Source organism: Ochotona princeps, chromosome 1, assembly GCF_030435755.1.
Source record: "Ochotona princeps isolate mOchPri1 chromosome 1, mOchPri1.hap1, whole genome shotgun sequence".
NCBI classification, from domain to species: Eukaryota; Metazoa; Chordata; class Mammalia; order Lagomorpha; family Ochotonidae; genus Ochotona; species Ochotona princeps.
In genome coordinates, this window is record NC_080832.1 from 22,042,498 (window position 1) to 22,066,589 (window position 24,092).

The 24,092-nt window shown below is 37.4% G+C and overlaps 1 protein-coding gene across 4 annotated transcripts in view; it reads right to left on the reverse strand.

Moving 5' to 3' along the window:
- ADGRG6 (adhesion G protein-coupled receptor G6) overlaps positions 1–24,092 on the reverse strand; it is a 134,031-nt gene that overhangs the window by 12,405 nt on the left and 97,534 nt on the right. For all 4 annotated transcript variants that reach the window (XM_058670927.1, XM_058670923.1, XM_058670936.1 and 1 more), the window contains 12 exons: positions 23,945–24,056; positions 22,938–23,002; positions 22,159–22,369; positions 21,085–21,256; positions 19,617–19,757; positions 17,043–17,162; positions 15,382–15,427; positions 14,118–14,224; positions 10,425–10,552; positions 9,151–9,419; positions 7,915–8,011; positions 5,486–5,769 (listed from right to left, as the gene is read on the reverse strand). In XM_058670927.1, the coding sequence (XP_058526910.1) occupies positions 5,486–5,769; positions 7,915–8,011; positions 9,151–9,419; positions 10,425–10,552; positions 14,118–14,224; positions 15,382–15,427; positions 17,043–17,162; positions 19,617–19,757; positions 21,085–21,256; positions 22,159–22,369; positions 22,938–23,002; positions 23,945–24,056 (1,752 nt within the window). The remainder of the gene's footprint in view (positions 1–5,485; positions 5,770–7,914; positions 8,012–9,150; positions 9,420–10,424; positions 10,553–14,117; positions 14,225–15,381; positions 15,428–17,042; positions 17,163–19,616; positions 19,758–21,084; positions 21,257–22,158; positions 22,370–22,937; positions 23,003–23,944; positions 24,057–24,092) is intronic.

Consider the following 24,092-nt stretch of genomic DNA (forward strand, 5'->3'; position numbering starts at 1 on the left):
CACCAGGTCCTCATTTCCTTAAGTTCATTAACAACTAAAGGATACTGATAGTATGTTGAGAATCATCAATAAATGTAGGGAAATAGGATGGAATCAGAGCAGGTAGTTAATAAGTGGCTCATATCTTAATTAGGCCATGAGCATAAAGCTGTTTGGGAATTTTTTGACAGGAAAAATTGGTCAAGAATTTAATCAAGTTTTTATTTGGGTAGAGGAGGTCAGGAACTCTAGGTAATTGATTTATGACAAGCAAAGTCTAAATTATTTCTAAGCTGCCCAGCAAGCCTGCATTCAAATCTTCAAACAGTTCCTGTGTTTCTCTGTTACCGGAAATGGCCAGCTAGCTGTTACACGGGGGAACTTTGAAGACTTAGAGCGCTCCTTGGAAACTTCTTGAATCTTCCTTTCATACAACCAGGATACCCTTTAGAAAATCATTTCTCAATGGCACAAACTGCTCCACCAAGGATGAGTAAGTGATTTCCTTGCGCTGTGTAATGATTCAGCCCATGACATCGTTCCAGAGGTCAGGGGTTGAAAGGTGCTTCATCTCTTTCCCTTGGCACCAGTTGAATGTGTGTATTGTGTGTGTGATTATGTAACCACCTCACTTGCATGAGGTTCCTAACCAAACGGACAGTGGCAAGGCAGACTACTGACACTGAGTAGATTGTACCTGACAATTTGGCTTACTCTTCTCTCTTAAATTTTATTTCTAAGAGACAGAGCAAGTACTCTCTCATCGTCTTCCCAAATCTCACTGAAAGCTGCAGCTGAGCCAATCCGAAGCTGGGTGCCAGGAATTCAACATAAGTCTCTTATACAAGCAGCAAGAACTTACTGGCCGTCATGATTACGGCTTTCTAGGGTCCTTGTCAGCTGGAGGCTAGAACCAGGAACAGAAGTCACCCCAGGCACTCTGATAAGGCATTCCTCATCACTGTCTTAATCAGCAGGCTAAAAACCCACCTCTAACTTTGATTCCTTAGTTTACCAACAGAATAACAACAGAGTTTTTCATAAATGATTTTTGCTGAGTAAAGATAAGAGATGATTCTTCCCATATAGTCTTCAAATGGTTATTCATTAAATTTTTAGTGGAAATAGATATTCACATCTCAGGAAGCTTGAAATAAAATACTGAAAGTACATTTGAGTTTTCTCTTTATAGTTTACCTCCTAACAATATACTAAATATGCTATTTTGCAAATAATACATTTTTAGACTGAGGTTGACTGGAAAAGCCACTGATTTTTCTGAGCTGCAATTTCTTGATCTAAAACTAGAAAAAATGCCTCTTTTTTAGATATCTATTTCCCAGACTTGATGCAAGAATGCAAATAAAATCACAGACGTTGGGCAAAAGTTCTTTATACCACAATGTACCATACAAATAAGCTTAACCTATTCTTCCTTGTTCTCTTAAAACATCAATGCAAATATTCTTAGTAGAATGATAATACCCGTTTGTTTTCCACTGCATCATTTATTTGAAGTAGGTGTGACATCTTATTACACTGCCACATATCCGTATATTAGACAAGCTGATTATGCCTGAACTATTAATTGATACTGTTTTCAATTCCTGGAAAGGAAATTTAAGCATCAATCTCTTGGAAGGGAGTTAACCAGACATCCTGAAGAACTTGAAAAAGAACCTGGCATAGAGTTAAATGTCTTTCTATATGGGGAAGAAGCCTAATCTAATTAATAGTGTCAAATTCTTTTCTTCCATTAGTGAACAAAGAAGGCATTCTGACATTGTTCAGCTCTTGTGTAACAAGTGGACATCTCAGGACCATAATTCAAGCATGCACATCCACAGAGGGCGTTACCAAGGGAGAAAGGGCAAGACTCCATCACCAGACAAAACTTCTGCTTCTCTAGGATGAATTCTATTACATTTACAGAAGCAGGTCCAATGTTCCTACGCACATTCCCTTTCACATTGCGTTTTTAAAAATTTTAAAATACTTCATATGATAACAATGTTCAGACTTCCCAATTTTTTCCTGGATGTATTCTTTAGAAACAAATAAACATAATTAATATCATGATTGGCCAGCTGAATCCTAGGAAACCAGTGAAAATAGTAATAGCAGATGGAAATATATGTCTACCAATTTAAGAATGCATACTTTTGTTTCATTTCACAGTGAAAAATTAATGAAATGACTGATATATTATATAACCAAAGAAGCTGATTAATAAAAACAGTAAAGCAATTTGATGTAGAAAGTTGGACCATAATATTCCTTGTCTCAGCCTTGATTCGCCTTGTGATTTCAGTTGCTCATTTAAGCAAAACTTTTCTCATATCCACCCAGATCATAATCATCTTCTGTTATCCATTTAACATGATTTTGGTGAGTAAATTATACTGCTGTTTATATAAAACACATATAAAACAAACATGTCTAAACTTAAAATATAGGCAAAATATGAAATAAACTATATATAAAATTATAGCCTATATACAATTATTAATAATGACACATACCTGCATCTGCATACACATATACCTCTACAGGTTATTTCTAAGAATACTGAAAAATTAACTGAAGATTTAAAAATATCTTTGAATTACATTTGTAGAGAAGTGAATGAAACTGAGAATAAGCATTTCAGAATGCCTTCCTCTACACATACGCCCTGGTCTCTACAGACTCAGCTTAGATCCTTCTGACTCCTGACTTGGGACATTCAAAACCATTCCCTGCTGAGCTATAGATGCCCGACAAGTTAAAGTTAAATTAGCGTAATGCAGCTTTGGTTTACAGACTACTCTGTTAAATTCTAAATTTTCACCCATAGGTAAGTCCCACAATGACAAGCATTGATTAATTGTAATAGCACATTAAGAAGATGACCACTTGCCCTAATAACTCTAGAGACGAAAGTGCAGTGTTCAGGCTACCGAGGAGTGCTTTATAGCACTGTACAATCTAAGTTTCTGTTGACTCATGTATTTCTTTTCAGCTCCTTCCTATCACAGACCACTTTAAATCCACTCACTGTCAAAGTCTTGTATTGTTCTCTCTAGACACTACTGAGCTGTTCTCTTCTGTTCTCCACATGATTCCTAGCCTCATCTTTATAAAATGTGCATCTGAGAAAGCCATGTCACCAGCCTTTTAAAGACTGCGTGCCCATACTGTACAAACTGCCTTTTACGGGAAATGTCTGTCCCCCACAGGTATCTACTGTTCACCTCCTCTAGACCTACCGAGCCTTCCGATTTCAGCTTAGACATCATGTCTTCTCTACTATGTTTCAACACCATGCTCTTTTGGGTACTTTTTCAACATTATCCTCCCCTAGAATATAAACTCCATTAAGCAGTGGTACCGTGTCAAGTTATTTTACTGAAATGAAGAGTGTCACAAAGAAAAAAAAATACAGAAACACACAAGATGTCGTTTGCCTAAGAATCATATTCATTAATCTTGCATTAATTGTTTTTTAAACTGTCTAAATTCTACACATCTCTTTTAATAAAGCAAATACTTCTAACAACTGAGCCTCTCTCAGAAGATTCAAGAAACAACTTCGTAATAAAAACCATTATATGACTTTCTAAGGGGTCCTGAGAACAATTTGTATGAGCCCAACCAGCAAGCAACAGCTCATGGACTCATATGCTTTGTATCACTGTTTTTAATTTAAAATTTCTTTTTAAGAGGTGTTTTTTAATATCACTGGATGTGCAAAGTCTGTTCTGAATTTATACAATTTAAAATCAGTCTTAAAAGCCAGTGATTTATGAATATACTGACTTGATGATGGTTTACAACATTTTTTCCTCCTGACAGGAGACCCAAGCTGGGAGGAATAAAACATCCCAATTCTCATTAATGGAAACAGAGCTGAACAGACAACTGTAGCTGCTGAAGGATACTGAAGTTGCCAGGAAATTCTAAAAGCAAAACCAAGGTTGGGCTGGCAGATCAATGTGCCTTTCATGTACAATCCTGAAATATAAAAACCACAGAATTTCTAATGTTAACAGACACTTCTGTCAATATTGATTTAGGCACTTATTTGTTGTATATTATTGAAGAGATTAGAGAAATACTTTACAAATCTAGATCCCAGGGAAGATATATTCATACACTTTCCACTCCATTTCCAACCTTTGGAGGTGCAATTGAAGCTTATTATTCTATTTACTAAAGATAGTGAGCATATGCATTTCTTCTGTTAAAGAAAACTAACTCCAAAAAAATTATAGAAATAATGGACCCATATCAGTGTTAGAGAGGTCTAAGATTGGATTGAGAGTATCCTTAACGTATCTTCATCTACAATCCAATCATGTACCAATCACTGAACTCCTACTATGTGAAAAATGGCTTCCCAGCTCATACGACAGTAGAGGACACAGATGGATAGCAGCTACTCCAGCACTCCCAGGCAGGTAAACACAGACATTTCTCAGACCACAACTGTGGAAAACACCCACTTAAGCACTTCAAACATGTTTCTCAGCCCAGTTCAGATTTGCTCAGCTTTAATTAGCTCTTTGATCCCTGCACACCTCAATTGAAACACCAGCAGCTTCAGGTAAGGCCAACAGTACTGCTCTGCTAAAAACTATTCCACACTGTCATCCAGTTGCTTTTGGAGTGTTGGCCTCTTGGCGCTTCCTCACAGGAGAGAACTTGAGCAGAATACAGGGAAGAACCAATAACTTAAAGAAAGTTTTTAAAATTTCCAGAAAAAGTAATATTTACCCACTTCAGCTTCACAGTTAAATCCATTACAGAGTGTACTACAGTATGAAAGTAATTAGCAGTTCGGCTGTAAGCTCCCTGAAGGAAGCAGTGCCTTTTTCTACAAAGTTGCCCGCTGGAGAGTGCTTGTTAATTTGTAGAAAATGCTGAGTCTCATGAAAAGATAAGTTTCTAACTACAGCATCATGTTTATTTAAAATACAAAGAGCCAATGGATCAAGGTGGATTGTTTCTGTCCTTGTGTAGAGTCAAGCTATTCTTCTGGTCATGACTGGAACACCTACATGGGAATGGGGTCTATGAAGATTACCAACACTCAGTCATGCTTTAAATAAGATAACAGCACATCCTTTAAAATTTCCCACTGGGCTCTCAACTAGGCACTCTGCTTCATACTTACTCACTCATACAAAATTATATACACATGAAAGAATGTTCATTCAGGAATGTATACTTATATACATATATACTTTTTAATATATGATGTATATACACACACACACACACACAAGAATCTATGCAACTCCTACTACCTGCTTGGCTCTGTTTTAAGTGCTAGCAATACATCCTAGGGGGAAAAACAGATGAAGCTGACATGCTGCCTCATTTTCTGAGTGAAGACCTTTCGGAAAGGTACCCACCCTGTGCCTGGAACTGCACTCGCAGAAACCTAACATGGCATCTATTGAAAGGAAGCTGTTCACAAGTAGGACAAAATTACAAAGTGGGAAATAATCACCATTTCTCTTACCTTGTAACGAATTGAAGATGGAGAAGAGGTACATGAAAGCGATATTTAAAGGTCCCCAGGCAAAGAAAGCAAAACCCCACGTCATGCCCAGCAGGAACGTCAGGCTAACCACACTGCGCAGGTTTCTTAAAACCTCTTCTCTCAGGGTCCGGCTGCTCCTCTTGCCGTTCCTCCCACAGATTTGCACCATGACCACAATAAACATGGCAACGTTCAGAAAAAACATGACTCCAAAGTACCCAGTGCAGGTCACATAAAATATGACTGGATCCTGAATCCAACAGCTTGAAAAAGAAGAAATGGGAAAGAGATTTACATCTTGAAAAAAAGAAACAAAAGATTTATTGCCATGCTGCACTGTTTATCTAGGACTTTCTTTCACTTAGTTTGTACCATTGTAGAGTTCTCTTTCAAATCCCTTAAGAAAAGTTACTTGGCGTCCCTGGCCTTCAATTTCATCCTTCATCTTTTCAGAGGTATTTGCTTTGCGTTTCTTCATAGATGACTGTCATTTTAATATCTAGCTAGGTCACTGTCAAAAGGAAAATCAGGTGGCTTTTTCAATTCTGACTTGGTGTCAAAAAACTACTCTTGCTCACCCTAAACCATATCTGTGCACCTTTTCTCTTAGAAAGGAAAAAACAGCCACATTTTTTTCTTTGTATTTAAAGGGGGTCCTACAAACAATATGGAAGCAGAAATCTGCCCAACGGATTTTGGAGAGAGCTATCGTTGATAGATCTGTTAAACATCCTTATTCTTGCTCCATGCTTCAAACACAACAGTGACAAAGCTGTAGCAGTCATCTAATGCAAAGCCAAAGGAAGCCAACACCAGCTGCAAAGCCATTGGTCCTTGCAATTTTAGCCGCAAAATTCATGTCAGTGGTTGTCTATTTCCATGTATTGTGTCCTAGGCAAAAAACAAACTGATACTCATTTAAGTCAAATGTAATTTGGGTTCATTACCATACACAAAATAACTACCATCAATATTACAATAGAGAACATGGAATTTTTATAGACACTTCTGACCAATGATTACAAATATATACTGAATAAAAATCATACTTGTGAGATGCCAGAACATGATAATTAAAATAGTATATACTTCAGACAACAAATGACAAAAAGTTGAAACCTTACTTTGGGAAAATACACTACAAGCAAAGTTGACAACCACTTTTGTAATTTTCAGATGTCGCATTACCTTATTAATGCACTAGAAATTGTTAGGCACCTCAAAAACTGAGACTGATTTAAGGAAACTAATGTCCCACGGTGATTCTACTTCATGTCTCATTTGCTACACTTCTGATGAAGTGCTCTGTGAATAGCCTGGTCACAGAATGTAAAGATGACCCAGTGCCTAGGTCCCTGTCACCTATGGAGAGACCCAGAGGAAGCTCCTGGCACAGCCCTGGCCACTTGGGGAGTGAACCAGAACATCAAAGATTTCTTTCTCTCTCTTTTTCTCTCTCTCTATGCAGCCCCACTCCTTCAAATTAAATAAAAACAAAATTTTTCGAGATCCTAGAATAAATGAACCTTATTTTCAAACATTCCACAACGGAATATTACCTCCACAAAGACAATAGTTGTCCTGCATAAATTGGAATTCTACTACCTAACTGAATTCCTGACTCTTGGCTAATGCTCTTTTATTAAGACTTGTCCATAACACAAGGATTTACTAAAGAACATACATTTAAAAGTGCCATAACACAATCCATTGACTTATATTGTAATAAATCCTATTTTAAAGGTTCCTGAAATAAGGCTATTAATCCCTAGAGATAACTTTTATTTACACCTTAATGATCCTCTAAAGTCTGGAAATTCCTGACGTAGATTCATGCTGTCCTCCTCCTCTTGAGTCTGTTCTAGAAACATGAAAAAGCAAAACCAAGAGAGGATGTTACAGCCTAGAAAACTGATTGGATACAGAAGTTATTCAGCCAGGGCAAGTGCACAAAGAGACTAACCTTGATCTATCCTGAGAGGCACTTTCTCCACTGCTCAAGCATGCAACAATTTCTCTACTCTACTTTTCCACATCGCACTCATACGGGCACTGAGTCACTCACTGATACTATTGAACTTTCTGAAAAATGTGTGTGGGCTTGAGGAAGTACAAGTTTAGTGGAACATCCTCAAACAGAATTTGTCTTCTGAGACTAGAGGTTGTAACTTGGCCTTCTGGATTCCCTCCAACAACACAGCACAAGGTTAGTGGGAAAGAGCAGCTGAAACATTCAAATTTTTCAACTGATTCAACCTATGGTACATTAGAGGTCTTGGCATATCATGGAAGTGAACTTCAACCTTTTAAAATGACATCCTCATGATTGGCATAGGCACTTTACACTAAACCTTTTAAGAAACATATATTCTTTGCAGATCAATTTCCACAAAGCTTTCACTACTTACAATTCATCACCTTGATCTTTTCCATAACTTTCTTTTCCATAGACTTCATTTTGGTTTCTGCTCACTAGAACAACTGACACCACTAAGGCAGGTAAACCTGTTTTAAAAGAACCATGACATGAGAAATGCTGAAGCAAAGGGAACTGCTTTACAAGACTGACAATGGACAGGGGCAGAAAAGAAAGATCAAAACTTCATAGAACTGAAAGTCTGCATTTTAAAGACAAGAACAAAATATCCTTCTTGGCATAGAAAACCCAACTCTAACTGGCAACAGTCAAATTTTACTGTTAGAAGACAGATATTTAAATATTCTGTTTGCTTAGTGGTACCCACCAAAGACCCCAGAGCCGGATTTATATCGAATCCAGCACAAACAAATGTGGTTTCAGCAATGACACCGTGTCAAACTGCAAGAGTTCAGACAGCCAGTTTTGCCTCTTTCTAAAAAAAAAAAGGAAGCATCTCAAGAAAAACTACAAGGAAAACACAACAAGAGAACCAAAAATCGGTTCCATGGCTGTTTTGGTGGGAAGATGCTCTATGACCTAAAATCCTATTTCCTTGAAATATTTTTTTATTTATTATTACTTCCTGACGTGTTGGTAAGGATCTTGGAAATATCTCATACTTCAACATTGTTCTGAAAAAAAAAAATGTGGGAAAGATCTACAGTGCCTGGCCTGATAGGAAATGCACATAATGAAAGGATTTCAAGGAACAGATTTCAAACAGGCCAACACAACTGTCCGTGTCCAACTGAGGACTCATGTTCGATAGCTCAAGGCTAATATTCTGTAACTCCTCTCTTTGCACACACAAAAATAACACTCATTATTTTTAATACAAATCATTTTTCTAAGATCTGGTCAAGTGCCTGGGGATGAGTAAAATATGGAGTCTCAACCGCCCTTCTCATTTTGCTGGCCTAATGGAAATATATCACTGGCTACCAGCTGCTGCTTCTTTTGGACTTGGGTGGGCTGGCTCTGGACTCAGGAAATAAACTTTAGGTGACTCAGGAACTAGGGCTATTGCTTTACTCCTAAATTTAGTCAGTTATTGTGAGACAGTTTTTTAAAAAGTTTATTCAGTGAATGTCACCAACGTAGACTGTTAACACTTCTAAAAATTACTCTGAACAACATTATAGTTTGACATAAAGATTTTCATAGGAGAACCCGGCAATACTCATCAGAAAAAGAAATAAACATCACTACATTTAAAAGGGCTCACCCCAGCCGATGATGCAGAATTTTAAAATATAGCGGCGAATGTAAGTGTTAAACACTTTCACTAGTGCAATGTACATGTGAATGGCTTCGAGTCCCATCCAGGTAAATGTCGCCAGAAGGAAGAAATGTAATAGGGCGGCCACAGCAACGCAAAGCCCATCCACATCAAAGGAAGTGATCCAGCCATCCAGGAGGAAGATGAGATTGAGGAAGAGCAGAGCTGTACTCAGGTTCATCAAGATTTTTGAGGGATAATCCCTTCGTAATTTCCTAAAGGCACAGAAAAGAAAGAGATATAAGAACTGATAGGGTAAATAAGTCACTTCAGCACGGACAGTAAATTCACATCTTATGCAACCCTGTAATAGGTTAGGGGATATTATCTTTTCAACGCAGTTCCACCATGGGGAGGGCTCCGCATATTTATGAGTATTTGGCTAAGTCGTAAAGACCTTCTAAACATTAATTTTATTTCAAAATGTTTCCAATCACTTACAAAGCCTCCAGTGGTTTTCAACAGATTATTTTTTAATCCAGGAAAATTCTAGAGTTCTAGGAATGACATTTTTATTAAAAACAAATTTCTAGCGGTGGGAGTTTGGCATAGCAGTGACTTCTTGGGACATCCACATCACGTCCTGGAGAGCATGGGTTCAAGTCCTGGCACTGCTTTCTGTCACAGCTTGAATCTAATATGTGCCTTGGGAGTTAGTAGGTGAAGCTTAAGTCCTTGGGATCACTACCCCCTTTGTGAGAGACCTAGACTATATTTTCAGATCCTGGTTTCAGCTTGCTCTAATCCTAGTTATTGCAGGCATTTCAGGAGTGAATCAGTGGATTTCTCTCTGTCTCTCTGCCATTCAAATAAACAAATAAATTAAAATTTTCCCCAGGCTCTTTTGGAAATTTTTCCCTGAGCTATGGATAATCTTTCTTGAATTTTCTGGCTTAGGACTTATTTTATATGATCTATGAAGCAAACATTTTCATTTTTTATAATGCAGAAAGCATTTTATGTAATTTTTAATATGCTTCAATGGTAATCATCATTCACAGATTTGTATGCATTTAGAAAAAGAAATGCAGTAACTATAAATTAAGATTCTATAGCTGGAAAAGCCATGTTGCATGATAAATCTTATGAGAAATATGAACATTGAAATTGAGCCATCCTACATGATTCACAAAGCACATAACGTTTTCAAAGCCAAGGCAATTTTCCTATTCACATTTGGAACAGCCCGTGCTGGGCTTGGCTGAAAGAAAAGCACTTACTCAAAAGCAACATATGTCAAGAGAGTTGCTGCTGAGAAAATAGCAGATATTCCACATCCAATATAGGTGATGAAAGTGAGGACTTTAGTGTTTCTTGCATCTATTTGTGAGGCACTTCTTGGAAGATCCTGCACAGAACATGGGAAGCAACCATAAAAATTCCTTTTCTCATGAGAACAGAACACTGTTTTCACTAGAAAGTTTACTGCTAACATTGGAGCTGCTCCACCTCGGGGGCGAACAACAACCGTGTGAATCAACACAGAATTTTTCATTTACTGTACTCTTGTGGCTCAATCGATGAACAAAAATGCACCATTATTGCCAGAAAGACTTCAATATTATTTTTTTCCTCCTTTTCCAAGTTCTTTGCCCACTAGTAGAAGATCAACATTACTGGTTCCTCAATACAAAAAGGAAACCACGTAGCTTGTTTCGTGAAATAAATTAGCACATCCATGTCTAAGTTTGCAGGGCTAGTGCCTGGGTGCCAATGAAGTCAGTGCACAGCGGCCATGCGGGGCTTGGGCCCAGACACTGAGATTCCTTATCTGATAGGGACGCAGGTGTTGCTGCTTGAACTGTCCAAAAAATAGATGGCGTGAGACTCCTAGCCATTGTCATTTCTAAGATGGATGAGTAATTTTGGCATTTTTTTAGAAGCCACTAAAGGTTTTTGGGCCCAAAGTTTTTGATCCCTGTTTCACAATTTCAAGTACTAGGGATATAGTGGGATAAAAAGAAGTGGACACATTTTCAGCATATAGGAAGCATGTATTTCAATGTGCTGTGGCGAACACAAATGTCTGGGCCACACAGGAAAATCCTGCTTGTTAAAGGATCGTTTGGAATAGGAATGAATCACGAGGGAAGACCAATTGTTTAATCCAGGTTTGTGGAGAAAGTCACCTCCACTGTGCAGATGTTTAAAAGTAGAGCCTTCCTGGAGAAGGAAGGTCTTGAACTTTCAGGTCTACGATCATGAAAATGGCTTGTCTTACAGGCTATTCCTTTTATTTGTTACCATTCTTCCAGTTTTTACCGAAATATCAAAAAAAAAAAAAAAAAAGACCTGCTATTCACAAATAGGCGCCGAGTAAGTGGCATTTGTATGTGTGAAATGAAATGCGTAGGTGTAAGATGTAGAGGTGTAAAATGAAAACATGGGAGTCAATTTCAGGCATGACTGATAAAGTAAGGAACAGATAGAATACATTTGTGACTCCTAAAATTGCACAGAACGATGGAATTCAGCAGAATCAGGGCCTTAGAGTCTTCTCCCAAGAATCATGGGAAGGGCTTCATGTCAGAGGCACTTAACTCACACAAAGGCTGTATGAACCAACATTTCTGTCACTACTAGATTTCACTTGAAGGATCTCCAAGATGTATCACTGCTTCAAAAAAATTCCATGGCTCCTATGCAGTTAAAGCTAATGGCTTGTAAGCTGCAGTTAAATGCAGTATCTAAAGTAAAAATATTAAATATTGCTATTCAGTAATAGACATGAACACTCTGCGTTGTTATTTTGAGATAATGAAAATATTTGTCTGAACAAACCAACATGACACCAAAAATTTGCTAGTGCTAACAATAAGAAAGTCACGTTTACTAAAAAGAAATGTAGGCTAGAGAGGGCATTAAGTTCCTCATGCATTTATAGATTAGAAGACATAATTATGGGGCAGGTTTTTGATCTAGTGGTTACAATGCATGCATCCTATCTCAGAGTACCTAGGTTTAACATCCACGTCTGGCTCCTGACTCTAGCTTCCTGCTAAGACAGACCCTGGAAAGCATCTGTGAAGGCTCCTAGGACTGAGCTCCTGCCGTCCATGCTGCAGACCCAGGACGAGTTCCTGCCTCCTGGGTCTTAGCGCTAAGGACATCGGAGGAGAAAATCCACGGTAGCTCTGTTCCTTCCATACCTCATTTAAGGAAGTAACTAAATGTACAAAAGCAAAGACATACTTATGGGTGAAAGGAAATTTAGACTCCATGATACCTTGGGCAAGTCAATGAAGTGCTTGTAAATAAGAAAAAACTCTCAAGCAAGTTTTGGTGGTCTGAAATAGTTAAAAGGATATGGGTGTCTCTTCACAAAGAATAAATTCTTAAAATTTTTCTTCCAGCTCTTTATGGTCCTATAAAAGCAGCCAGGGTGGTAAATGGAAAAGCAGCACTCAAAAATGCAAAAATGTACATCTCCACATATGTATAAGCTACTGTTTCACCCGACGGCAAAAGGTCTTCTTTAAAAATGTACCTAATATATGAATGAACTGGCTATTTAAAGAAATGGGGTTTTGTTACTTATTTAACGCTGTTGTAACACAATCCCCCGTGTGTTGAAATATTTGAATTAAGCTAAAACATATATCTGAGTAAATAATTATTCAAAATAAGTGTTTTCTGAAAGAATGTTATGATTAATTTTGGAGAAAAGAGAACATGGAAGGACACAGACTTCCCTTTATTAACTCCATAGAGAAAACATATCACAGTTGTTCATGCCCTGACAGTGAAGATTTATATTTTGACAAAGTTAGTTTACTTTCTGTGATTTGTCACCTTTGTAATTGTCTTGGTCTCATGTCTTAGAGTATTTATGTAATAGATTGTCAGGAAAATTACAGCTTGCAGATGTGACATGACAATGACCATTTACATAGGCGAAGTGGCTTCTGCAGCCAAATGCTACACTCCACAGTTCCTCACTACTTCCTCCCAGTCCCCACAGGAAGAATGGTGTAAGATTTAAGAGTGGGGATAAACACAACCTGCTGTCTGTGATTCTAATTCAAAAAGTTTTATTGCCTCAGCTCACATTACTCCCATCTCCAGTGGAAAAAAAAAAACAAAAAACCATGTGGTCTGGTGCTCTCACAGAAGCTACACAGAAACAAAGGCTAAATCCCAATCTGAAGCATGCCCTGTACATCATAAAATACAAGTGAATTGATCAAAACGGTAAAGATCTAGGTTTGTGGGTAAATCCCTGAAATTCAGTGGAATAATAATAAAATTACAGATATGATGAAATTTTTGTTTAAACTGTTTGGCTGATGGGCTCATGAGATAAAAAGAACCACACAGGAGGAGGAAGGAAAGCAGAAAGGAAGGGAAAATATATGAAGGCAGGACGGCACACGCATCATCTTTTGCACGATTGATGCCTCTACACTAAGTAAAATCGCTGGTGTGTTGGGACAGAATACAGTCTCCAAAAGGGATAGCTACTGGCACAGCACCTAGTACCAAGTGGCATTCAAACATATTGAGTAGTGAGATAAGACAAGTTTTGATGAAAGTATTCATAGTTAGCATTCAGGTTAGCGACAGATAATGTTTTTACTACTTTCACTTTTGGTCCTTCCTCTCTGTTTCTCTTTTTGTCTGCTTGACCCCATTCTTCTCTTAACTCAACGGTTTGCTAGAGATGTTCTTACTTGGGGATTATGTACCACCATTATTAATGTTATAGGGAAAAGAAGGAAAAATACTTTCTAGAATCAGTATCCAGATTTTTTATTTATGATCTCTGCCAATTAGATTCTTCTCTAAGAATCAAAATTTAGGGTCCAGATGAATATAATCAGAGAACAATTTCCCAAACAGTTTAAAATGTTGAACTCATAAAGGAATATGCCTTGCAGGAGACTGCTAAATGAGCCCAGACATGCCCTCCTTACCATGAGAACTCCAAAGTGGGTGAAGTGGTTACACAGACAGACTGTCTCACTTGCATCTGCATCTCTATATGCCGTACATCCAGATGTGTTCCAGCCTCCAAAGCTTTCTGTAGGAGGAATCGACAAACAGCGGGACAATGACAGCAGGTCAGTGTCTGCTCTGTAACGGAGGCTACCTACTTTCAGGAAATTTGCTTTCCGTCTTACGGACTTGATCTGTGAAACACACATCATTCTGAAAGCTACCAATATTTAGAATCGCTTCAGTTTCTGGACTGAGGGAGTTCAAGTGTCAGTGGGCCTTGAAGGAGTATCTATTTACAGAGCTTTCAGTGTGCTTACCATGGGGGGTGTGGTGCTCAGGGTTTCTGCATGTGCTTGTTGTAATTTTAACATATCTTTAAATAAACCTCTATGAAAAGTATACTCTTTTTCAAATGTGTTTTGAACTCATGTATTCCCTAAGGATTAGCATTTTCTCCTATTTTATCTGTATTTTTGTAAATACGTAAGAACAGGGAGGCTTGCTTTCTTGGAATGTGCTAGTAGGTATTCAGCAGTCACATGTGGCAATATACACAGTTGTAAGAGCATCCTGTATTGAAACTGGAATTGATTTAGCCACAGTAATCCTGAGCAGAAACCCTGGGGGAGAGAACCTTAGGGGATGGGCACAGGAGGTTCCCTCACTTGTACTTCTGCTCAAAAAGATTTTTCTACATTGGGTTTAATGACTTCTTTATCCTTAATTTCATCTTCCTTTACTGATTGTTAAACATCATTTTGGAAGCTGCTTATTCCTTTCAAGAATATGTGTGTTTTACGATTCTTTCCTATACGGATGATCCTTTAGCATGTTTCTCTTCCTGTCCCATCTGAGGTGTGAAAACTGGATTTCAAGTTGTATATGTACCAAATAATGTCCTCAGATGTGTCCTTAAAAGAATGGGGTCAAGTGAAAGCTATAATCTGAACATGGTAACAAAACCAAACATTGCATTTTACAAACAGCTGAACTAAAAAACAATGCTTCATTAAAAAAGAAAAACAAAATAGAGTTGAATATACCTTAGATACATGCAATGACTGAGAAGTTACAGAAATTAAAACTGATTTTCCAAGTGACTTAAACTGCATTTTGTACATTATACTCACATTGTGACTCACTCTCACTTGGACAGGAATTAAAGGAAATGAGGGTGTTTAACAATATTTACAATTCAGTTGCTATCTATATTAGGACAACTAGAAACTTAAAACTTACTGTTTTTGTTCAGATCCCAAAAGGCACAGATGGGATGATGCACTTCCTGTATTAACATAAGAATAAGCATGACAAGTCATGATTTAAATAAATTAGAAATGGTATGATTTAAATATGGCAAGTGCATAATAATGACAAAGGTTTCACATAGAAATGGATTTCTTATTAGCTATGCTAATACAGTTTGAAAATGTTACATAACCTAGAGGATTCTTCTTATAGAAACACCCCATGTGAAAAGTCAACCATAATTTCACGGGGAATCCTATTATCCTATTACTGTAGGTTATTACATATGTTCCATAATTAAATACTAAGTGCTTTATCATTCTTAGCATTCAGTGAAGCTCTTTAAATTCTAACTTTACACTATCCTCAAAATTATCCTTTAATATCTCAGTATATAGTAAACAAATTAAAACCATGGACTCCATAGGTGCTCACAGCAGCATTATTTACAGTACCAAAATGGGTACATACCTACAAACTTCTACTTTTCAAACTCTAAAAAGGAAAGGATCATAAGCTGCAACCTGAATAAACTATATGCTATATGAAATAAGCCAGTGCCAACAGCACAAATACCATATGATGTCATTTACATGAGATTAGAATATTCCAATGGATAGAGATGGAGAGTAGGAAGGAAATTCAAAAGCACAGTGAAAAAACTTGACATAGAAGAGAATACACATTTTCCTTGGACTTTGACAAGACCCCTTACATAAAAGTGCTTTTAGGGGGCAGTTTGAAGGAAAAGAATGGGGAGTTAATATTTAACCAAAACGGTTTCAACTGTGGAAGACAAAAGTTCTGGAGGTAGATAAGGCTGATGAATTCCCAATAATTTAAATATGATTATTACTACTTAATTATTGGACTCTTAAAACAGCAATAAAATGATAAATTTGAAGAATATTTCACCAAAATACAAAACAACAAACAAAACAAACAAACAAAAGTTATGATCTATAGATGAAGAGAGAGAAACAAAGAGGCCGTAGGGCAGGATGAGGGCTCAGGTCCAGGACCAGGGAAGGCCAGCTCTTACATGACCTAACTCCAATCCTTAGCCCACATCTCCGTGCTCATTTCCTGCTGTCTTCCTGCCTGCCTAAGAAAGGGCAGCATAACGCACAGGCCTCTGGAAAAGTGAGAAGAGCCTGTACCTGGGCCAGCTGGGACAAAACCCGCTTCTCCTTTTATCAAATAAACAGATGATAGCATGGATAATGAAGCAATAAGCAAGGCCCCATTTGCCAAGATCTTAACCAACAGCTAACCTCTTGAAAAGAAGTCCGCCCTCTCCTATTCTCCAGGCGCAATTAGCTTTGACTTTAAAAATGTAAACAACTGAAACCTCTTGGGGCAGAACCGTGCACTGCATTGACAAGTACTGGCATATTTCGATCTTTAAGGGCTGTATAGTGCTTTTCCTATAGCGCTTTTCCTCACTTGCATTCTCTTTCACGTTACTGGATTCCAAATAAGAATAATTCCCCAAGTCACTGCCACTAATCGGAGCTAGAGAGCAGTGCCCAGTTAGCTTTTCTCCCTTTCCAGAAGAAGGCAGCCAATACCCTCACAACACGCAGCACTTACTTCTATCATGTCTGAAATTATCTGCCTCTCTTCAATGGCTATCGGTAGCACTTTCTTACCTGAGTTCTTGTATGTTTGATCTTAATTCGCACAGGATCTTTCAAATCCTTTATAGTGATGTTTCCAATACTGCATGCCATCACATAACTCACTAAAATTTTTCTTTGAGGTCCTACATCCTTTTTCAAAGAACAGAAAAGTTGCATGCATTAGTAAGAAGTACACACTTTCATTTCATTTGGGGAATCCAAAATAAGCAAACAGTCAGCAACTTTTACACTTAAGATCTTCAATTCTAGAACATCCTGTTTATAACATCAAGTTGCTGGCTTTCCTGAAGGAGCTCTGCTATTTCCCTTATTATAATAAATACATTGAGGGAGCGTAACGAGCCAATATTGTCAGGCAGTGTTCATAAAACTCCATTCTTGATTGCAGTGACTGATGTCAGCCAGCTAACATCTTTAACAATGCAAAGCCATAAACAATATAAACTCATAAAAAGCTGTGAAACAATTAGGTCATTTCCCTGCTCTAGAAAACAGATGAAGTTGTTCCTTCACAGAAATATGAAGGAAATAAGTGTGTGAAAAATAAAAAGTAATTCATCTTTCACATCCATGCCAACATGCGACAGGTTGACTAACACACACAAATCTAGTTTTACTGGAGTAATGTCCCATCCAGAAGCTGTCCCTTCTTTGCAGGTCATACACTTGCCAGCATCTGCAGATTCCACTGCATGATAAGGCTGTCCGGAAATCAACTAGGTGGATCTGTGCTATAAAACAATTTGGGCAATGGACTGTCTTGCCAGCAGTTTCATCTCTATTTTTGCTGCTTCTGTGTTTCTTGTCAAATCTCCTGACTTTCTATTTCATAGCTTATAAATCAGTTGGAAAATAATTACAGGATTGTTTCAACTCCAAGCAAATCTCAGCATTAGAGCGCAGTTTTCTGGTTTTTGTTGTTGTTTTGGTTTGTGTCTGTCTTACTGACTTTGTGTGTCAGTCAATATCACTAAAGTCAGTTATTAGCTGGTGATAAACCAGTCTTTTACTAAAAATGTATTCCTAGGGGCAGTGTTATGGAACAGTAGGCTAAGCCACCACCTGTAACACAGGCATTCTTTATGAGTCCCAGTTCAAGACCTAGCTGCTCCATTTAGGATCCAGCTCCCTGTCAAAATACCTCAAAAAGAAGCAGAGGAAGGCACCAGTGCTTGGACCCCTACCAACCATGTGGGAGACCTGGAAGGAGTTTTAGGATTCTTGCTTTCTATTGCACCAATTCAAGCTGTTGAGAACATGTGGAGAATGAGCATGGGAATGGACCATCTTTCTCTGTAATGCTGCCTTCAAATACACAAATGAATATTTTTAACGTTGTCCTATTATACTTGTTATTTTATGGGGATATCATAAAACCTGCAAAATTTTTGACTACTGCAAATTTGCTGTAAAAGCCAAACATATGCTCCCTAATAACAAAGAAGAAGGGAAACTGGCATGGAGAAGCAGCAATATAAAACAGTAGCATATCATTAAGAATTCTGCCAAACCCATCCTACAGGCCGAACTCCTTGTCTAAATGAGTGTCTCTCTACCATTCACACCTTATGACATCTACACTATGCTATTAACGTATTTTTTAAATGGTGACATTGTTATAAGTCTCAAATCACAGCAATCTGAACAAATACAGTTATAAGTATCCATAGGTTTAAAAAAAAGTCCTTAAGGGTAATTTTCATGGCTTTTCTGTATATAAACCACTTTTATACAAAGTACATAATTTTTATGCAGCTTGTTCTGAAAACATTTACTGATGAGAAATTTTGTTTTATTTTTCTGGGGAATTAATTACTGCCAAATAATTCCACCCTTTCCTTTCCTATAGCTTTATTAGCCAGTTCCCTTAACCTGATGTATAAGGACAACCTCTGAGAAACAATTCTTGCAACCTTGAATCTTGCTTTTGTGTCTTATACAGGCTCTATTGCTTGACATACGCTGATATCTGGACTTCAAGAAATGGTTTTTATTTTTAAGAAAGGGCTCAATGAAACTTTTCTAGATGGAATTGCACTCACAAAGGCAAGTGGAGGTCACCAGTGTTTGCTGGCAGCAGAGCTTCCAAGATCTAGAAATGATGCCAATACAAATGATACTCTGTGCTCAATACAATGCCACTCTGCTCTACGGATGTGTGAAGGTCCAAGGTCACTTGGAACACTAATGGAAAACTGATTAAAGCCAAGAATGCAGCTCATTATGTAAACAGTGCTTCCTGCTACATTAAAAAAAAAATCTCCTTTTGGAGTACAGCTTCTTCAAAGATCTACGTGACAGGACAGCATAAAATACTAAGAGAAGAAATAACAGTGATGTCTGCACTAAGTCTATATCGATGGTATCATCAAGTTTCAGCCTTATCATTGACTTACTTGAAAAACTTGAGTGAATATAAGCAGTTAACGTATATTATTACTTGAATATATGTCTAAAAGAATTAGACATAAGGTTTTAAATTTTGAAAATAGAGTAGGTCAGTTTTCTACAACTCCTGATATATCTCAAAGGATATTGAAATTTCATTTGCAATTGAAAAATAACATTCTAATGTACACCTACCTGGAAAAGTCCAGTTTTGTTGAAGAAAGTAAACTGTGCTCTTCTAACTAATACAGAATCTTCTTGACTCAAATTGTCAAGTAAGTTTGGAGGCAAAATGACAGAAGCCAATGGATCCACTTGTCCACTCTCAAAATCCATCTGTCACACATATAGATATGTTGACGAAATCATCTCAAGGAAATTGATAATGACAAATATATTTCATATATATTAAGTAGAGAGAACAACTACTGGTTTCAGGTTAGCTAGGATCATGGCTTTCCCCTTGACCTCAGAGTAGTTCCTGAAGCTCCTGGACAAATCCCTTTAGACATATTGCCAGAAACCTCATTTAATGTTTGCAAGTGTGGCAAAAAAGAAAATTGCACTAAGTTTTGACTAAGACCAATAGGAAAACTTACACATTGGTTCTGCCTTTTAAGTTAAAAAATTAGCTTTAACATTATCAGATTGTAACGTTTTTGCAAAAAAAAAAAAAATAATAATAATGAAAGAAAGACACAAAAGTTAATCTGATTGTATGATTGAGCTCTCACTGTGGGAAGGCTACAGGTGAATTTCTGTGAACACTCAAGTACTGTTTTTCCTGAAAACATAGCCCAGGCCAGTGTTTGCTTACATGCTTGGAGTAAACTGAGATAACAAAGTTATCATTCCTAAAATGATAACTACATGAAAGAGCACCTCAAAGACACTTCCATATACCCCCATTCCTAAACTGTAACATAATGTTTTGTCTACAGCTCAAGTAAAGGCGTATTAGACTACACATATATTCTCTCCCTGGTTAGACCACGCTTCCTTCATTTTGTGTGCCCCTTGTGGCCAGGGCTGTCTTACAGTACCACATAGATTTGAAAACCAATGCTAAACAGCACCTTAAGAAGCCCAGAGGGTCCCTGTTGATCTGGCTGAAGCTCACTCTAGCATTCCCAGAGCTCTACACTCTTGGATTTTGAAGCTATGGGCCACAGACCAGCAGGCTCAGCAATACCTAGAAACTTGCTTAAAGTGCAACTCTTTAACTCAGGATCTATTAATTTAGAAACTCTGGAGGCAAGGCCAAGCAATCTCTCTCAATAAGTCCTCTTGGAGATTCTACTACTAAGTTTGAGAACCATTGGCAAAAACAGTGTGCATGTACCACAGCTTTGAGCCTTAAGTTAAGCTCCTTCCTCCAGCTGCGTTAATCATCCCCAGTCCCAATAGGGCAGCCCCTCTGTTTTAATGCTCATACTTAACTCCAGCATCACCTTCTGTAGGATGTAAACTGTTCATCTAAGAGTACACCTGTGGGTTTCCATAAGGCCTCTTCTCTACACTTACAGCTACACTTTATCAATGTTTAAACCAGTGTACTGCCACCTGGATCAATATTTCTTTAAAGGAGCTACTGTTACATGATCAGTAAGTTTTAATTTTTCTAATTAATCAGTTAAAATGAGAAAGAATAATGGTTTATTACCTGGAAATAGGATTCATTATTGCTTGGAAGTCCAATGCTAAAATTTGAAATTCCATTTGCCCCCGGAGAGAGAGATGATACTCCAAGAGCCAGATTCCGAGTCATGATGTTCACATGTGGTGTGCTATTTAGTTCTATCTTGAAGGCCAACTCATCAATTGTTTTTAAAGCTCTAAAGAAACAACAATACCCTGGTAACTAATATAACAGTTTTGATATTTGAACATCCATGTTTTGCTGTGTTATAAAATACAAATCAAATTGTCCTTGAAATTTTCTGATGTTAATCAATTATGTAAAAATTACCACAAACCACAATTATGCCAATTAAAACATAAAGCCACAGAGACGGATGTATTAACAAAAGATATATCTGCTCAAAGCAAACTTAGTAACTAAAGCATTTTGCACAAATACTGTTTATATTTGTCACAGTATCCCTTTTCCCACATGGGAAATATCTTTCCTGCCTCATTGCTTACTAAATATATACGACAATAATGTGTTAAAGTGTTTTCTAAACTTCAAGATAGTAAACATATCTGTAATCATTATTATTATGTAGATAAAGTACATTAGAGAATACATTTTAACCAATATAAATTTTTATTTAAAAATGTGATTGAAAGGAAGGAAATGGGGGAAATCTTTATATGGTAAATGAAATAATTGGTATTGATAAAACACTTGCCCTAGGCATTTTAATTCCAGAAGAACAGCATTCACACGGTGGTGGCATCCTGTCACAGTTCATATGACAATGGACTTACTGTTACCAACGCATGCAGAACCCTGGCTAACTAAACTTTTATAATTTTTTCGATTAAAAAATTAAATAGCGATTATGTTTTTTAAAGGCTATTTACATATCTTTCCAGATAAGAACTCTAAACATTTTCTAAAGTATATTTTCTAGACATATACAGAAATTTGTTTTTGACCTTGGGAACTATCAATGTATCTTCTAGAGGTATGAATGGTAAAGTTTGAGCACAAAGCATTTAGACACTGAGAAATTACATAACACATTTTTTCCAATAATCTCCAGAAAGAAATCAACAACAAAGTACTCACTCAGAGGAGGATTCAAGCAAGTCGCTGTCTGAACTGCTTAAGATATTAGAAAATATATTCATTAAAGTTGAGCCAAGTGTTATATCAATGTTTTCTTCTTTGTTCACAATTCTTTTGACCTGTTCCACAATACTAGTGATATTGGCTGAGGTTAAGTTCTGCCCATCAGCAGTTAAATTTAAAATTTCACTGGCAACTTCATTTGCTTCCCCTATAAAGATAAAAGAAACAATACACGAAGTTTGACCTCTGATTTTGAATACCTGCAAGAATCCAAAACATAATATGATTTGTGTGTGTGTGTGTGTGCGCATGCGCTATAGTTAACAGAGGAAATTAGAGTTTCAGTGTATAACTCTCTTATCACCATCTTCATGTGACAAACAATTTTTCTTGACATTCAGATTATTGTGTTTACTCTTTGGTGAGATACAGCTTGGAGAGACCAGCATTCCCATATGTTCTAAGAGAAATGTCCCCAGAATCATTCAATATGCATGTGTTTGCTGCTTAAAAGTAAGTTTTAATTATAGCAACTTATATATGATTCTCATTTTCTTCTCTAGAACATAATTACTACTTTTTAATCTCTCACAGAATTAGTAAGAGAGAAAGTTAGATTGCAGAAAAACAATCTTCTATCTGAAGTAAAAGAATCAGTTGCCCAAGGTTTATAATTAAATAGTATCACACAGCAGAACATGTCTAAAGAGAAAAAAACATCATGAAGAATGAGATCATTTCATTCTGTCACTGAGAACTGAAGAAAAATTGCTTACTTGAACAATTGGAGATATCAAGAGGCCCCCAGTAAGCCAGAGATGTGTTGGAAGAGTTGGGATAGCTGTGAAATAAACAAAGATATTTCAAACGTTTTACATAAATGAGTTTGTAACTTACAACCCATAGTTCTTACAAAAAAAAAAAAAAAAACAAACACAAAAACAAAACCAGCAACATTCACCACGGAAACAAAATACTAGCATTATCTGTATTATCTGTTGCCTTAACCTATTCATCTTGGTCAAATTCTGCTTAAGTACTCAACAGGAAATATCTGATTCTTCTTTCATGTAACTCCTGAAGTTCACATTTTATAGAGGAGGACATTGACTTAAATAAGTCAAGAAATTTTTCAAGGCCTTTAGCCAGAAAGAGGCAGGGCCATAATGCAAACTCTTGCCCACAAACCTTGAAAACACTTCTTCCTTAAGAGATGCCAAACAATAGTAGGTGTAGAATATTTAAACCTGAGTAAGTGCAACTCCTGAATCCTCTCCACCCCCAAAAAATCTAACAGGGAGAAGGATGGATGGTGAACAACGGGATTTGACTTGATATTTGGTGGCTCTCTGCAATGATCTTACCTCCAACTTTCACTGAATAGTGAAACACCTGTATCTTGACAGTGACTATCAGCAGACTCCTACAACCTAGAAGCTCTTGTTTATCATTCTCCTCCCTCCAAATAATTTTAAAAACCTGGAATTTCAGATGTCCCAAGGTTGCAAACTATAGGAGTCCATCAGTGTATAAGGTCATATGCTCTGGGACCACCCTTCTGGTTTCTAAATTCTTCCTTTTTGAGAGGACTCAAATGGCAAAACAATGCCATATCTGGGTAACCCATCTATCTGATTTTTAACCCCCAGAAGAATCTGATTTAGGCAGAGATTCTGACCCGGTTTTCCAATCAATTTAATGCATGTAAACTATGATGCAGCACCTGTCACCCTGAGAAAATAGATGAAGAGGAGCTTTGAATGACAGTCAACAAAAGAATTACCACATCCGTGAAACAAAAAAGCCAGGCTTGTCTGGACAGGCAAGGCTGTATTCAGATGGTGAAATGGATGGCCAGTGGAAGCCTTCAGGCTCCTCCAGGGCGCCACACACACCTATGAGAAAATAAGGGCCAACAGGCGAAATGCATG